The sequence below is a fragment of the Halichoerus grypus genome, chromosome 13 (assembly GCF_964656455.1).
Source record: "Halichoerus grypus chromosome 13, mHalGry1.hap1.1, whole genome shotgun sequence".
NCBI classification, from domain to species: Eukaryota; Metazoa; Chordata; class Mammalia; order Carnivora; family Phocidae; genus Halichoerus; species Halichoerus grypus.
In genome coordinates this window covers 23,590,065-23,605,338 of record NC_135724.1, presented here as the reverse complement: position 1 = coordinate 23,605,338, position 15,274 = coordinate 23,590,065, and the positions used below count along the sequence as shown (strand labels likewise).

The window sequence follows — 15,274 nt, the reverse complement described above, 5'->3', positions numbered from 1 at the left end:
CAGTCCAGTGGGAAGGAAGACTCACAGAGAGGTAGAACCCCAAGAGACAGCTGCTGGAAGGAAGCATATGCCTTGTGCTCCGGGAGCTCAGAGAAGGAGAAGTTCACTCCGAGGGGGGCAGGGTGACATTTGGGCACGTGTAGGATTGTTCCGGGAACACAATGACGATAGCGTCATCAGCAGATGGGCCACGTGTGCCTGGGATGGGGTGACTCAGGGATGATCGCCCCAGTTTGCAGTGTGGGGTGCGGTTTATGGAGAGCAGTTGCACAGAAGTGGGAAAACAGATGGGGTCTGATGTGAGGCTGTGCGAGGTGCTTGGGTTTAGTCTCTGGGCAGTGGGGAGCTGTTAAAAAAATATTTGGAACCAGGAGACTAAAATGATCAGACATATTTTAGAAATATTGGAAGCAGAAAGAGGATGGATGGGGGCGGGGCACAGGGAGTTGCAGGGAGAGCAACTAGGAGCTGCTGGGACTTCCTTCCTTTGTTCACTCTAAGTGGACTCCGTGAGGGGTGCCACGGGGCCCTCCGCCCCCAACAAGCACTAGTGAAAGGCCCTCGCACCCTGCCACCACAGCGGGGGCAACAGCGGAAGGTGGCAGGGCACAGAATCCGGACACATAGGGACATCCGGAACCTAAACTCAGGCAGTATGACAAGGAAAGGCGGTGGATTGTAATATTTCTCAGACAGGTCTTACTTCCCTCCCTTATCACCTTCACCCGGTCACGGCCCTCGCTGTACTTCCCCGGGAGGTGGCCTCCTTCCGAGGCCTTGGCAGCGGTGGGAAAGACAGCACGTCCAGGCTGAGAGAGCATCCTGAACACAGGCACAGGGGATGAACGGTCACCAAGATTCTTCCAGCCTCCAGCAGCCCAGGAGAGATCAGAGCGGATCTGCGGTCCCCGGAGCCTGGGTGAGCATAGCGTTGAAGCTGGCGCTCAGTTCCTTCCTGTGGTTATGTCGGAGAGAGACTGAGCACATCGATCCCCGAGTCAGAGAGCTCACTGTCGAAGTCTGTTTTTTTCTGCTTTTTGGTTTGTTTCAAAGAAATATACTTGCCCTATAAAACTAAACAGAGGGTGGGTGTAGGGGGCTAGGCGTTGGCCCGCGACCCTCCTCCATTCCGGATGAGCAGAACTGGCTCAATCCTGCTGAAACCTGCGTTGTATTTCTCTTCAGACTTCTGAGGCCAGGCCTCTTGCGTTGTCCCAAGACTCTGTGTCTGCCTACACTTGGGATTCTAATTTGCAATTTAGGTGGTTGAAACAGATTCAGAACTAAAACCAATTTACATTGCTGCTTGGAAAAAGAAAATGATTCTGTCATTGGTAAAATAAAACTTTGCTTTAAAAGCAACCTTCTTCCCATCCTGAAGGTTCTCCCTGGATGGTAGGGGTTCTGTCCCCTCCTACCAGCCGGGGTGAGCAGTCGCCTCACTGAGCTTACTCCAAGCGAGAGGGACCAGTGCTGAAGGAGGCCGCTCCTCCAGCCCACCTTGCCTGGATTCGGCCACCTCTTTGTACTGTCCAGCCTTTACCTTCCCCCTCGTGTTCTGGAGGGCAGCTTTGCCCATGACGCATCTCCAGTCAACTGCCTTCCCTCTCCATTGAGCCCCAATTTGCCCTGGCCCCTTGACATTGGGATGAAGGTGATACCTATCAAGTGGCCTTCCTCCTAGCAGGTGGCTTGGAGGCTGGGTCTACGTATGAGCCTGGTGGTGGCTGAGACCTTCTCCAGGCAGCCCCCGGCCCAGACCCATTGACGGCCCAGACCCATTGACGGCCCTCTCATTCCCGGCACACGAGAGCTCTGGGTCACAACACGAAGACAGAACCTGGTTTGTGCTATTTCCTTTTAAAACCCAGTGAATCCTGAAGTCCGTTTATCTGAAGTGTGCAGGGGAAGGGAGCAGCAAAGGAATGCGCGAGCGCGTCACTGTCCAGCTCATGGCTGACTGCACACTCCCACTGCGTTGGGCGCAGTGCCGGCCCTGGTCGGGTTTCCAGCCGACTGCGCCGTGCAGGTAAAATCCAGTTCGCGCCCCAGGACTCCCTGTACCTGGGAGAGTTGTGGAGTTCTTGGCTGCCGACCAGGATGACATTTGTCCTGCTAACGCGCGGTGTTGTGTGGGTCATGCTGCCGCTGTTGTCAAGGTTCCTGCATTTTCTGCGCTGAGGACTATCGATGTGCGTGTCTAAGGCTCCCAGGCCGTGAGGTTGGTCTGCATGTGCCAAGTGCTAACAGCAGCCGAGCAACAGAGAAGGAAGGCAGGCGGCTGCCTCTGGGAGTCGACGTGGGGTCCCTCTTTCTTCCCTTTACTCCTCCCGTTGCTCTGTCCTCATTCCTCCTCCCTGACCTCCTCCTCTTTCTGTCTCCCTAGTTCCTCCTCTTCAACCCTGTTCCCCCAACTGGGGCCCACACCTTGCCTTGAAGCATCGGGGTTCCGAGCGCTCGGTTTCTCACTCATGTATATGCTCATGGATATGAGCATTGGACCGTCCACATCCCCGTGACTATTCACTGCCTTGGTTATACCTGAAGGGACAGAGGCGTCTCTGGCTCCTGGCCTTGGGGGCCCAGCTGTCCTCGGACTAAAATGAAATTGGAACTTTCCTTATGCGTCACACACTGGCTTGCTGCTACGGAGGCCCCACGCCGTGCTGGGCACCGGCCCGGCACATCCTCAGCGGGCACACGGACCAATTCACAGTCCCCTCCTCCTTCCACCCTCCGGGGCGGCCTGGCTGCCAGCTCTGCTCTCACGGAAGGGAGAGGATTCTAGTTTGGAGAGCTGACCGCGGCTGCCACATGGTCCACATGGGACTTTGTTTCCCTGATATACCATAATTACTTAATTTGAGGGGGAAGAGCTGCTACTTGCTTGCAAGCTGTTCCTTGCCGTGCATAGGTCTCTGCCAGCTAGGGCAGGACCCCCGTCCTCATTCGGTGGAGGGAGGCCGGGCAATCCATCACAAGGTCATCCTGAGGCCCAAGACGGGCCTGGAAGAACCTGCTCCCAAAACCTGCTTCTGGAGCACTTTACAAGGCTCTCTGACTGGTCTTGGAAGAGTCATTTCCCTTTCCTGGGCCTCAGTTTTCTTATCTGGCAGGGGACGGAGCGTTGGTTCCTACTGCAATCAGTAGGGACTGACCGGGCACGGATCCACACCCTAAGGTGAGGAAGGCCACCTTTATTCAGATGACATGAAAAGCAGCTAAGGGTGCACATTCCAGCTGGTGGGAAGCCCGGGGTCACCATCAGGGCTCCTGTTCTTTGCCTTGTTTTAAGAGCCCGGGCTGGGGAGGGGCAGGTTCATGCCCCCCCCCCCCCCCCCCCCCCCCCCGCTTCTGGGCTTCCTCCTCCTCTGCTGCCTCTGTTGCTTTCTTCTCATCCTTCCTGCTCTCCCCTCCAGGCTGTGGGGCCTTCGGTCTTCTTCTCCAGGGAGAAGGCTGATCACTACCCATCCTCCCCTTTCCATGTCCAGTGGGGTTTGATGGCCTCCCATGGGATCCTGAGCATCAAGACATGAGGGGTTTATCTGTGTGTGGAATCCCTTACAGACTTGCAGGGGATTCACTGTTCCTCAGAGACCAGTGACACTCCCTGGGGTCCCTCCTGAAGCAAGCACCCCACAGCCCATGTTTCTTCTCCACTAGGTCCTGTGGCTACAGTGGGATCTCTGTGGCGTGTGGGTCGGACTCTGAGGGTCTCATCACCTTTAAGGGCAGGAGGTATCACAAGGAGAGCAGAAGAGAGGGCGTTGGACGCTTGGCAACAGAGTTCAGTAAGTTAGACTAGAGCGAACGACGTTGCCTAATGAACTTGGTGAGGCACTTGGTGAGTGTCTTAGTCAGTTCGGGCTATTCTACCATAGACTGGGTGGCTTCTAAATCACAGAAATTTATTTCTCATGGTTCTGGAGGCTGGAAGTCCAAGATCAGGGTGCCAGCGTGTGAGATTCTGATAAGGACCTCGGACATCTCACTGTGTCCTCCCATGGTGGGAGGGACAAGAGAGCTCTCTGGGGCCTCTTTCATAAGGGCCCTAATACCAGTCATGAGGGCTCCATCCTTATGACGAAATCACCTCCTGAAGGCCCCACCTCCTAATACCATCACATTGGGGATGAGGATTTCAACATCTGGATTGGCGGGGCGGGGGGGACATGCATATATTCAGTCCATTTCTGTGATTCATTGTAGATTCATTGCCAGACACTCACTCCATTCTGGGCTGGGTGTTGCAGTGTGTGCTGGGTCATAAGAGAAGATAGGAATAATTCAGCCTAAAGTTCCCCGCTACCTGCCTCTGCCAAAAAAAAAAAAAAAAACAACCACCGAGACTTAAAACACATGTACAGTAGCTGGTCGGCTAGTATTTCTTCCCATGAGGGTTGTTCCCACTGCACAGACTTGAAACTCCTCCTGGATCGCTCACAGGCAGCTGCAGGACTAGAACTCGGGTCCCGTGACTTTCCTCCTTGGCTGTGACAGCCCAGTGTGTTCCGGGGATTGTTGTGGTCACCTGAGCTGTCAAAATACCGCTCCTGTCACTTGTGAACAGGGAGATGTAATCGCTAGGAGAAGGAACTTTTTTTCTGCTCTTTTACAAATGATTTTTTTGTACCTCCAAGCACAAGCCCTGTAAATGATTAGCCTCCATGGGAATAGTAGGAGGTGGCGTGTGCGCACATTCTCTGGATAGTGGGTCAGGGGACTGGGAGAGAAGTGGGGCTTGGGAAAGGAAGTCAAGGACTGTCAGATTTAAAGGGACTGGAATGCAGGATTCGAATCAGACAAGACTTGTGAAATTCTCATGTCTGCTTGGCGTCCCTCATGGGGAGGGAGGAGTGAGTATTACAAATTTGCATTTGTGAATGATGGTCTGGAGCATGGGACTTCTCAGGATGCATGTGTGCTGCCCAGATGTTACGATTTGTTAGAGTAGGTTAGGAGTTAGGCACTGGGGCTGTAGTGGTGCAGTGGGTAGAGTCCCTGCCCTCACCAAGCTCCCTGTCAAACACAGAAGACGAGCAATTAAAGCAGAAACAGAACGGGAGAAAAGTGACGGCAGGAGGGAACAAGGGGACACAGCCTGACGGATAAGCTAGTCTAGGGAGGGAAAAGAGCATCAGGGAAGGCTTCCTGGATGAAGGGGCATTTAAACTTAGACCCAGAGGATGAGTCAGAATTAGCCAGAAGAGAGGGATCAAGGTCGAGCATTGGCAGCATGAGATCGGAGAGAGCCATGCATGCTGTGGATGCACATAGGCTCTGCTCCGAGAGCCAGCTCCCGGCAATTGGCAGAGGCTCTTGGGGGGGTGCTGGTTTCCCTGGCTCATCAAGAAAGAGAAGGTGATCACTGATTGCCAACATCTGCCATAGGTGCAAAATGGGTTGATAGTAATACAGATGATACAAATTTGCCATTCCTGGTCTAAAAGCAACGTAACTTAATGCTGAATCCTTTAGCTACAAACCAGGGATCTTTCAGCATCCTGCCATGGGCCCACCTTGCAGGAGGGAGTAAGTAGTCCCGTGTCTGGGCCCAAAAGTTTGGTAGGAAAGGTGAGGTCTGAACAAGGAGTTCCTCAAGGACCGGCAGCTTTGTGCTTTCCCACGATGGCTTATTAAATCTTGCCTCACAGAGAGTTATCTCCAAATTCAGGGAAGGCCCAGTGGCCTGGGGGCACCGTGCAGTGGGTGCTAGAGCAAATGCGGAAGAAATTAAAGATGCAGACACCACTTTTGAGAAGCTTAGCCCCCGGCTGGGATGTCTGCCCTTTAGAACAGTCCAAACAAAGCAAGCCCCAAATAGGGCCTCACCGTATTTAGCCACTGAAGTCGTAACTGCCCTGATTTAGATTTTGAGAGAAGTCTTCAGCTATCCCAGGTTTCTTTCCTTAAAACAAACAAACAAAAAAACAGCTAAGAAGTTTCCCTTTGAATCTACAAAGGCCAAGTGTAGGAGTTGTCTAAAACCAGACGGATTAAACGGTGGTGCGCGCACACACACACTTGTGATCCATCCTAAAGTCAGACGCCCAGCCTCCGCAGCCAGTGTCGCCCCCGTGGTGACCAGCACCCACACTTCGCACGCGGGGCCCCACGCTGCCCCCCTCCCCAGCTTTGCGCTGCCGTGGGCGTGGCGCTCCAGGGAGGCTGCCAGAATTTCTCTGTGCTCTGTCAGTATCGTTGGGAGGCCTGCAAAGTCTTTGTTCTCCCTGGCTGGTTATGTAATTTTCAAGAGAAAAGGCAGAGCAAAGACCGAACTGTATGCTCCTGCACTTTGCATTTGGGGGAGGAGGTGACACGCGCCAGGTCTGATGTTCCCTCTGCAAACTTTTCTCTTCCAGCCCTCAGTAGCTCTCCTCTTGCTCCCTCTCAAAGACATGAAGACAAAACAGGTTCCCCTCCAGTTTCTTACTCGGCGTCCCCACCCGTGTGTTCTCGAGGGAACCAAATAAGGGCAGCAAGCCAGGGTGGGTGGCATCACCGCCTCGAAGGAACATTCAGACCTTTGCACATCCCAGGGGAGGATGCTCACCGGGGCCTGCTCCCCTGCCTGAGACATTTATAGTGATGTGTTTGGCTTGGCTGAGCGGCTCTCCTGCCGGCTGCTGTGCAAAGGGGCATCCCAGGCCCTCGGCGGGCGGTGGTATTGGGCACAGGAGAGGCACGGGATCGGAAATGCGGCCTGAGTTGGCATCACGGGCCGCAGCGTTTACAGCAGCTGTCTGCCCGTGCACCTGGGCTTCCACAGAGAGGAAAGGCCTCCCGGGCAGCTCACTTCTCATAAACTCCTCCGGCTGCCTCACCTCCTGGGGGGGGGGGGGAGTGGGACTTTATGTCAAAACCCGGGAGGCCCGGGAGAGTTGTTTCTCCTCATTCCAGGGAGCATCACCGCTGCCGCCGCCGCCGAGAGTAAGACCCATCTATGCTCAAAATCAGAGATAACCCAGTGCTAACTGCCTCAGGACCGGCCCTTGCTTCCTTGGTGAAGTTACACCTTCTAGTCACTGTGCTCTTTTGGGGTCCATGTGGCATCCTGCTTGAACCCCCACCTTTACCTCCCCACTCTCCCTGGAGGGATTCAAAACGCTTTCTGATCTGGGCTTCAGGGACCTATTTTTAATTTCTCTTTCCGTTCAGATTATATTTTGTCATAACCAGAATCTTCCTGCAAGCATGTAGGACCTCCTGTATGCAATAGCACTAGCATCGCTTTCTCCCACAACTGCATCCCAAGACACAGTGGTGTTTCTTCTTGGGAAGGAAAATTTCTCCTGAGCACCCTTCCCCGCAGCAGGATTTCCTTTCAGACTTACTCTCCGGAACTGGATCGAATAGCCACCTGTTACCAAAGGGGGAGTGGGTTACCATGACTTTGACTCAAGGCCCTCAGCAGGGATGGGTGTGGGCTAGTCCCTTGCCTTGTGGGGTTTTGCAAGTGTGTGAGGCTGTCACCGGAACCAGAAATGCTATTGGCATTTAGTGAGTAGAGACAGGGTTGCTAAACTTGACCACAGTGCACCATACAGCTCCATAAAACGAAGAACTCTTCTGCCCCGATGCTAGGAACGGCTGCTTTAGACCAGTGGTTCTCAGCCAGGGGTGAGGGCCTGCCTCCTCCACCGGTGACCGTTCGTTTTCAGTGTTTGAAGACCTTTTGGTTGTCCCAACTCGGGGGTGCTCTGGCATCTAGTGGGTCGAGACTGGGGGGTGCTACTGAACATCAGTGTGCGTCAGCCCCACAGCTGAGAATGACCTGGCTCACAATGTCAATCATGTTGAGGCCGAGAAGCCCTGGTTTAGAAGCGTTGTGGGTTATCCCTGGCCGGGCTCAGCTGCTTGATGGCTGACCCAGTCCCGGTTTCTGTTCATCTGGAGGAAGTCAGCACCAAGACCTTGTGAGTCAGGTAGCTGGGAGAACGCTCAGCTCCGTTCACGTCTGGGATGGCCGGTCTCTGCAGCCCGGGCTCGGGCTTACCTGAGGCTTACGTTAGAGAAGAGGTCAAGAACTGGTTGGAAGGCAGCCTGATGGTTGTTTAAACTTGCAGTTTTTTGTTTTTGTTCTTTTCTTAACTCTCATTTTAATGTCCTGTTTCTCAGTTTCTATTTCCATAAAGTGGGCTATGCACCGCGGTCTCCCCACCGGCGCTGAACACAGCCTGACAAGGTGGCTGCCTTTGAGGAGTACCATAGGTGCTCCCGTCCCCAGATTTGCCCTTCCTTGGGCCTGGGAAGCCACATGGGGCCTTAGGTGGCGAGAATCATTCACTTGGGCTCAGATCACGTGTTATGGTGCTGAGATGTGTAGCCTCTGGAGACATCGCCTGCTAGTGGGGTGACTTTGGGCAAGTCACTTCCCTCTGGGGGCTTCATGGGAGCATGACACAAACCGAAATCCTCAGGCACAGCTCCTGGCCCATGGTGACCCCTCAGCCTATCTTCATCATGTCGCCTTCTCCGCCTTTCCAGAAAGCCTCTGTTAAAAGGCAAGTGGTGTGTAGGAGTGAGGCACTTCAACAGTACCAGAGAATCACAGAGACAGAAGGTAGCCTGTGGGCCCTGAGGCCAGGAACCCTGCAAATGACCTTAACTCTGCCCAGGGTAGCTCCCTGGGAAGGCAGGCAGGCCTGGGGTAGGGCCACCGTGAGGGGCAACAGGAGGACTGAGTCCAGGAGGGAGGAGACCATGCAGGGGGAGCTGGAAAGATCTGAGTTACAGCACACTTCAGTGCCACCTCAGGAACAAGCTAGAGAATGTTCCTACACAGTCTGGAACAAGGGTTGGCCGCCTGCAGCCCCCTCACCAAATTCAGTCTCCCACCTATTTTTGTAAATAAAATTGTTTTCAATGCAGCCGTGCAAACCTTTGTTCGGGAATTATCTGTGGCTGCTTTTCTGCTGCAAGGCAGGCTTGGAGTAGTTGCAACAGAGACGGTATGTCCCGCAAAGCCTTAGATATTTATCCTCTGGCCCTTTACAGAAAAAATTTGCTGATCTCTGGTCTAGAGGACTTTATTCACATGGACTATAGTGATTAGGGTCATGAACCTTAGAGTCAGACAGACTTGACTATAATGTGAATGGTGCCACCTAGAATTTTTCAGTGTGCAGCCTGTTCAACTGTGAACATCAGCCTTGCCTGAAAAGGATTTCCTGCAAGTTTTTGGGTGCTCAGGAGAAAAAAGAAAGCTCTGTCTGTGAAATATCAGCACCTCATCGGGGGCCATCGTTCCTGCCGAAAGTTGACAGCAGCATGAGGTTTGGGAGGATCTGAACAGGAAGAGTAGAGTCTAAATTTAGACTTTCCAAAGCTGCTTTATAAACCAGATCCCCAGGAAACCCAGCAAGGGACAGTTGGCACACACCATCTCGTCTCTGGTTTGCCTCCACATGTTAAAAGGCTGGATGCATGAGAGGATAATTAATTGGCCTCAAACAAAGTTTTGCAGGAGAGTCCATGGGAGATCAGGGGAGAGATGAAGCTCCATTGCTAGGTGTCCTGGGGGTAGATACTTCTACTCCTGCGTTTTATTACGACATTCACCACGAATCACGGGAGCCCGGGCTGCCCTTGCAGGAGGTACATGTGTTCTTCTTGCTCATTGTCATTCGAGCACAGCTGAACCCATGACCTTTCCTTCCTTCAAGGTGAATGCCCACTCCCTGGTTTGAAGTCACACCTGATTCAGAGCAGCCCTGAGCCACCAAATTCAAATGGAGAATGGCTGTGCTTTGCTCTGAGAAGTTGCCAGAATCACTCCTCTGCCCAGGTGGGCACATCTGCAGATGCCGGGGGGGAGGGGGGGCCCTCTCCAGGGGGGCCCACGCCCCCTGCTGTGTCATGCAAACAAGGAACCACTAATCCAAGACATCTTAGGTACTAGGTGTTTTGTAATCAGTCCACCTGTGGAGAAAGGCAAAAGGTTTACCGTGGAAATTATAGAGGAATTCTAGAAACTGAGAAAGTAAAGAGGGCTGAGAAGGGGTGAGTAACAGGAGACTCACATGGGAACAGAGAAACGGTCATTCGCGGGCTGCCTGGGTGGTGCTGGAATTCTAGGAGAAGCAGCATCGAAGCAGAAGGTGCTACCAAGAGGGCTGACGTGTGTCTGGGTGGTTGGGGCTTGTCGCGAGAAGAGCCCTCTTGAACAAGTTGTACCGAGGCAGCAGACATAGGGAGGGGAGGCTGATCGTGCAGGAAATGTGGGCATGACCACTCGGTAGACACAATGAACGAATGTTCCTTGGACTGCAGTCATTGTCTAAGTGCTGCTTTGGGCCGGGACCTGAGGAGCTTGAAGTCTAGGCGGGAGATGGACATGTATAAACGGTTAAATAACAACCCAGATTCGTATATGGTGAATGTCACAGACAGCATACACCCGGACACTGCAGGAGCGTAGAGCAGCCAGAATGTCACCGGGGACACTCCGGGAACGGGAACTCTGGAGTGGATGTGAGATGCCATCTGGATTCTGAGTGATGGGCAGGATTTCAACGAGTGGGGAGGAAGCAGGAGGACATTTCAGGAACCGGGAAGGCGCAAGCAAAGAAGGAAGGCAGGAATTGAAAGAGTGTATTTAGAGGCCCATGAGGAAGGCCAAGTGGCTGGAATCAAGTCTTCCCAAGGTGACATGGTACCTGCCCGCGGGAGCCGACAGCGCGTCGGGGAGAGTGCTTGCACACACACGCGTGCAAGCAAGGGCACGGGGAGACAGCCCCTCCCCCATGTGAGAGGAAGAGGAAGGAGTTTTAAAAATAAATAAAGCACCTCTTAATTATTCACAGATTATCTGCATTGCAGTTGATCTGGAACAAATCCTGCTCTCATTTGCCGGTGATGTCATCTCCCTGCTTAGGTGCGCAGTCCTGTCTGTTTACAACCCAGTGGGAGCTGGCAAGGGAAGAAGGCTTACGCATCTCTTCTCATAAAGCAAAATATATAATTGCCTGTTTGCTGCGCCCTTGGGAACTGGACCAGGCATATGGATAGAGAGTGAAAGAAGCTCCAGTTTGGTTTCTGTTACCTGATGCGCAGTGAGAGTCAGAGGAGGACGGAATGGGGCACTGGGGTGGCTCTTCGGTTCCCCTGAATTAGGTATCCAGGTGGATATCACTAGCATGGCCACAGAGTGTGGTGCAGAGGGTGGTCCCAGCGCTGTTTTCTAATTGGCAAGGAATCCTCAGAGTGAATGGTATTCATTTCTCAATTCATCAAATGTTTATTGACCCTGTCTATGTTAGAAGCACTGAGCTGGTGTCCTCTGAACCTCAGTGCCCTCATCTGCAAAGTGGGGACTTGGACCAGAATCATTCTCTCTCAGCAAAAGTTACTGGCATTTGGGGGTGGGTGTCAGTTATTCACTGATAGAACTGCTTGGCAGGATGGTTAGCCAATCTAGCCCTGCCTCTTCAAGGCCAGTAGTGACTCCTAGTCAGATTAGCCAGGGAGGATGCTTGGGTGACACAGTGGTTAAGTGTCTGCCTTCGGCTCAAGTCATGGTCCCAGGGTCCTGGGATCGAGCCCTGCATCGGGCTCCCTGCTCTGCGGGAAGCCTGCTTCTTCCTCTCCCACTCCCCCTGCTTGTGTTCCCTCTCTTGCTGTGTCTCTCTCTGTCAAATAAATAAAATCTTTAAAAACAAAAAAATTAGCCAGGGAGGGCAGCACCATCCCCAGTTAAGGACCACTAGACTTGTTTGCTATGATTGCTTCCTATTCTGAAATTCAGTAAGACCAAGGTTATTTTGCTGCTGGGACCAATAAAAACATGAAGAGTAGAATTGCTGAAGATCTTGACAAAACATTAGAATAGTAGGTACATCTTATTCAAGTGCAAGGGAATTTTTAACAAAGTCATCAATAGCTGACATCTGCTGAGCATTTACTATATTCCAGACCCTTGGTAAATCTCTTTCATAAGTTTTTAGAGGGGATCTGAGCATTCACTATTTCAGATCATCTCTGTCCCCTGATTTGCCCCCTTAATTTCAGACATTGAGTTAACTGTTGTTTTGCCTCATTTATCATTTGCAGAGTTGTGCAAAATTCAGATATGAAAGCATCCCTACAGAGGACCCGACAGGATGATGAGAATTAAGAAATAGCCCTGCTAGATTCACTCCTTTGGGCAGGGTACAGTGTTTGTCCTCTGAGTGTCCACGGACTTAATAAACTTATAAAACCTGCCACTCCCTTAAAAGCTATGGCATTGCCTTCACTCCAGAGGTCTGATTTTACATTGTTTGTTTTGCAATGTTTTGCAATGGGTTTTTTCGCCCCTCTTAGGTCCTATGCCTGTAATTTGAGTCAGCAGCCACCAGGGGGCAGTCAGGCTAGGATTTGAGCCGTTGCTTGAGAGCTACGTCCCCATCATCAAAGAGAATACAGTTCACCACGCCAGTCCTGGTGTCTTGCTAAGAACTCTGTGCCCTGCTTTGCTGGGTGGCACAGAGGTTAAGTGTCTGCCTTTGGCTCAGGTCATGGTGGCAATAAAATTTATAGGGTGGCAATAAAATTTCCTTATTTAGTATGTGTGCTTATGCTGCCTCTGTGGAAAGCAAGAGATACACATGTAATTAAATATCAGCATTTGGCAAATTCTCTCAAAATATCCAAAGACCTTTGCAAAAGAGGGAAGCAAAGGGGTCTGAGTAGAAACACAAAATTATCGATCCTTTATTTTCTGTCTGCAGCTACTTTTTACTCTCAACCTTCCCAGCTAGTACTGATGTATGTGTTTAGAGTTAATTTCTCAAAAGTCAGAGTGGATCATTCCCACCCACAATTTGGGTGTGTGAACCTTTGGGGAGCAGGCGTTTACATAAAAGGCATACCGTTTGACAATCTTATCAAATCAATCCATCTTCTCTCTCTTCCAGGGGAGTGCTGCACGCAGCAGGAGGGGCGGCTGGGCAGTGCAGAGCCTGGAATCCCCTGAGCAAGCAGTGTTTCAGCTGGCTGGACAGATCAAATAACACTTGGGCTGGTTAACAAAGGACACGCAAGTGGGAAGGTGTTGGAAGCTGGAGTGTGGAAATTTACCCAACGTTATTCCTTTGACAGAAAAGGAGACATGGTCTGAAAGATGCCGCATTCCTGCAGCCTGTCTGAGTCCAGCAGCACACAGTCTTGTGCAAGGTGGTGTGGAGGAGGGGGTGACAGAGGACGTTGCCCCATCTGAAGCCTCTGGAGGATCCTGGCTTGGCAGCTGAGTGCCCCTCAGCATTGGGACTTGAGGTGTAACTTGGTGTAGAGCCCAAGAAAGGTGGTTGGGTTTCTCTGGCTTTCTTCATCAATGCTCACCAGCCTGGTTTGGGTTGCAGAATCTAAGGGGAGCTGGTAGAAAGCGGAGCCGGCAGAAGTAGAAAGAAGCCCCTGGAAGCCTCCAGAATCCATTGCTGGGATCACTTCATCCTGCTCGGGACACAGAGAATAGCTACCAAGCTGCTGGATGCTGTGACAGAACCGAGCTCTGGACCATCGTAAGTCAAGGAGCACAGCTCAGCAACAGCTCTGCATTTCAGCCGGAAGGAACGTCTTTTAACAAAAGATTCAAAGAGGAGAGTTTCTGCATCTTTTACCTTGAGGTCCATATGGTAGAACACTTTACACTCACATAGATAATGAGACTGGTTTTTCTCTCCAAGACGCTACCTTTGAAAAAAGCATGAGCCATTCTAAGCTTCGAGGAGAGTTCAGGGTCCAGAGGCGTTGGCGGACAGCCCTCCCGACGCAGGTTAAGAGAACAGTCTGAGCCTTCGCCTTCCACAGTTCAGCAAGCGTGGACATATGCCACTCCTTTCTCCAGAGAGCTGGTGGCAGTGACATCACCACGAGAAAAAGCAGCCCTCAGCTCTGGGACTCGACAGAATGAGGCGTGTTGGGGAAGCCGCTACCCAGGACGTGGCCGCCGTTGACTGCCCCTCCATCGCCTGGGCAGACCCTGCCCACTGAGCCGACAATGGCTGAGAAGGGTGACTGCGTCGCCAGTGTCTATGGGTATGACCTTGGTGGGCGCTTTGTTGACTTCCAACCCCTGGGGTTCGGTGTCAATGGGCTGGTGCTGTCGGCCGTGGACCGCAGGGCCTGCCGGAAGGTGGCCGTGAAGAAGATCATCCTGAGCGATGCCCGCAGCATGAAGCACGCGCTCCGGGAGATCAAGATCATCCGGCGCCTGGACCATGACAACATCGTGAAGGTGTACGAGGTGCTGGGACCCAAGGGCACTGACCTGCAGGGCGAGCTGTTCAAGTTCAGCGTGGCCTACATCGTCCAGGAGCACATGGAGACCGACCTGGCGCGTCTGCTGGAGCAGGGCACGCTGACGGAGGAACACGCAAAGCTGTTCATGTACCAGCTGCTCCGCGGGCTCAAGTACATCCACTCCGCCAATGTGCTGCACAGGGACCTGAAGCCCGCCAACATCTTCATCAGCACAGAGGACCTCGTGCTCAAGATCGGGGATTTCGGGTTGGCAAGGATTGTTGACCAGCATTATTCACACAAGGTATGTCTGGCTGGAATGGCTGGTATGGGTGGTCCACAGAACCCTCAAGAATGCTCGCGGTCATTCAAGAGGGTATTCCTAGCTCCACTGGAGTCAGGGGACTGGGGTCCGTACCTGGGGGAGGCTGGAGGGTGCGTGCTAGAAAGATCACTGGCCTGAAAAGCAGTTGTTGGCCAGGCAGGGGGTAGGAACGGTGGCCTGATTCTTAGGCTTGGCTCCACCCCAAGGCCACAACCAAGAATTCCTAGCTGCACAAGATGGGGTTGGAGTAGGTGATCTTGAAGATTTCTTCCAGCTCTAAACTCTATGGCTTTTAAAACTGTGGTTGGTGAATTTGCCTCGAGCATCCTCTTATCTCTGCCATCCACCTAATACCACCTCTCCCCGCTGTCTGCTCAGTACTCCCGGTGAGGCTCCCCAGCACACCAGCCTTATGCTCTAGTTGAGCTTGCCTCCTCCTCCCACTCTGTGTCCCATTCTCTCTGTCTATGGACGGAGGGCACGAACAGTGAATCTGATAAACTAATCCTCAGTTTACACTGTTTAGCTAATGGCTCGGCTCTCCCAGGTCCCATGATGCTCTGGCCTCTCGGTGTCCTACTAACACTACAGGTGTCTGGACAGTCCTGCGACCCCACGTGTCAGGGCTAAATGCCCTACCAGCTGCAGAGATCAGAGCTGACCCAGCCACGCTGAGGGAGATACTGACACTTGTTCTCAAGGCCCCAGACCTCTTCTTAACTAATCCAC

At 52.5% G+C, this 15,274-nt stretch overlaps 1 protein-coding gene across 4 annotated transcripts in view; it reads left to right on the top strand.

Annotated features, from left to right (window-relative positions):
• MAPK4 (mitogen-activated protein kinase 4) overlaps positions 1-15,274 on the top strand; it is a 144,186-nt gene that overhangs the window by 79,709 nt on the left and 49,203 nt on the right. For 2 of the 4 annotated variants that reach the window (XM_036078256.2, XM_036078255.2), the window contains exon 2: positions 12,897-14,524. The exons of 1 other annotated variant lie outside the window; for it this stretch is intronic. In XM_036078256.2, coding sequence (XP_035934149.1) covers positions 13,979-14,524 — 546 coding nt within the window. In that variant the 5' untranslated portion in view covers positions 12,897-13,978. The remainder of the gene's footprint in view (positions 1-12,896; positions 14,525-15,274) is intronic. One more of the 4 variants, XM_078060306.1, reaches the window with a different exon arrangement.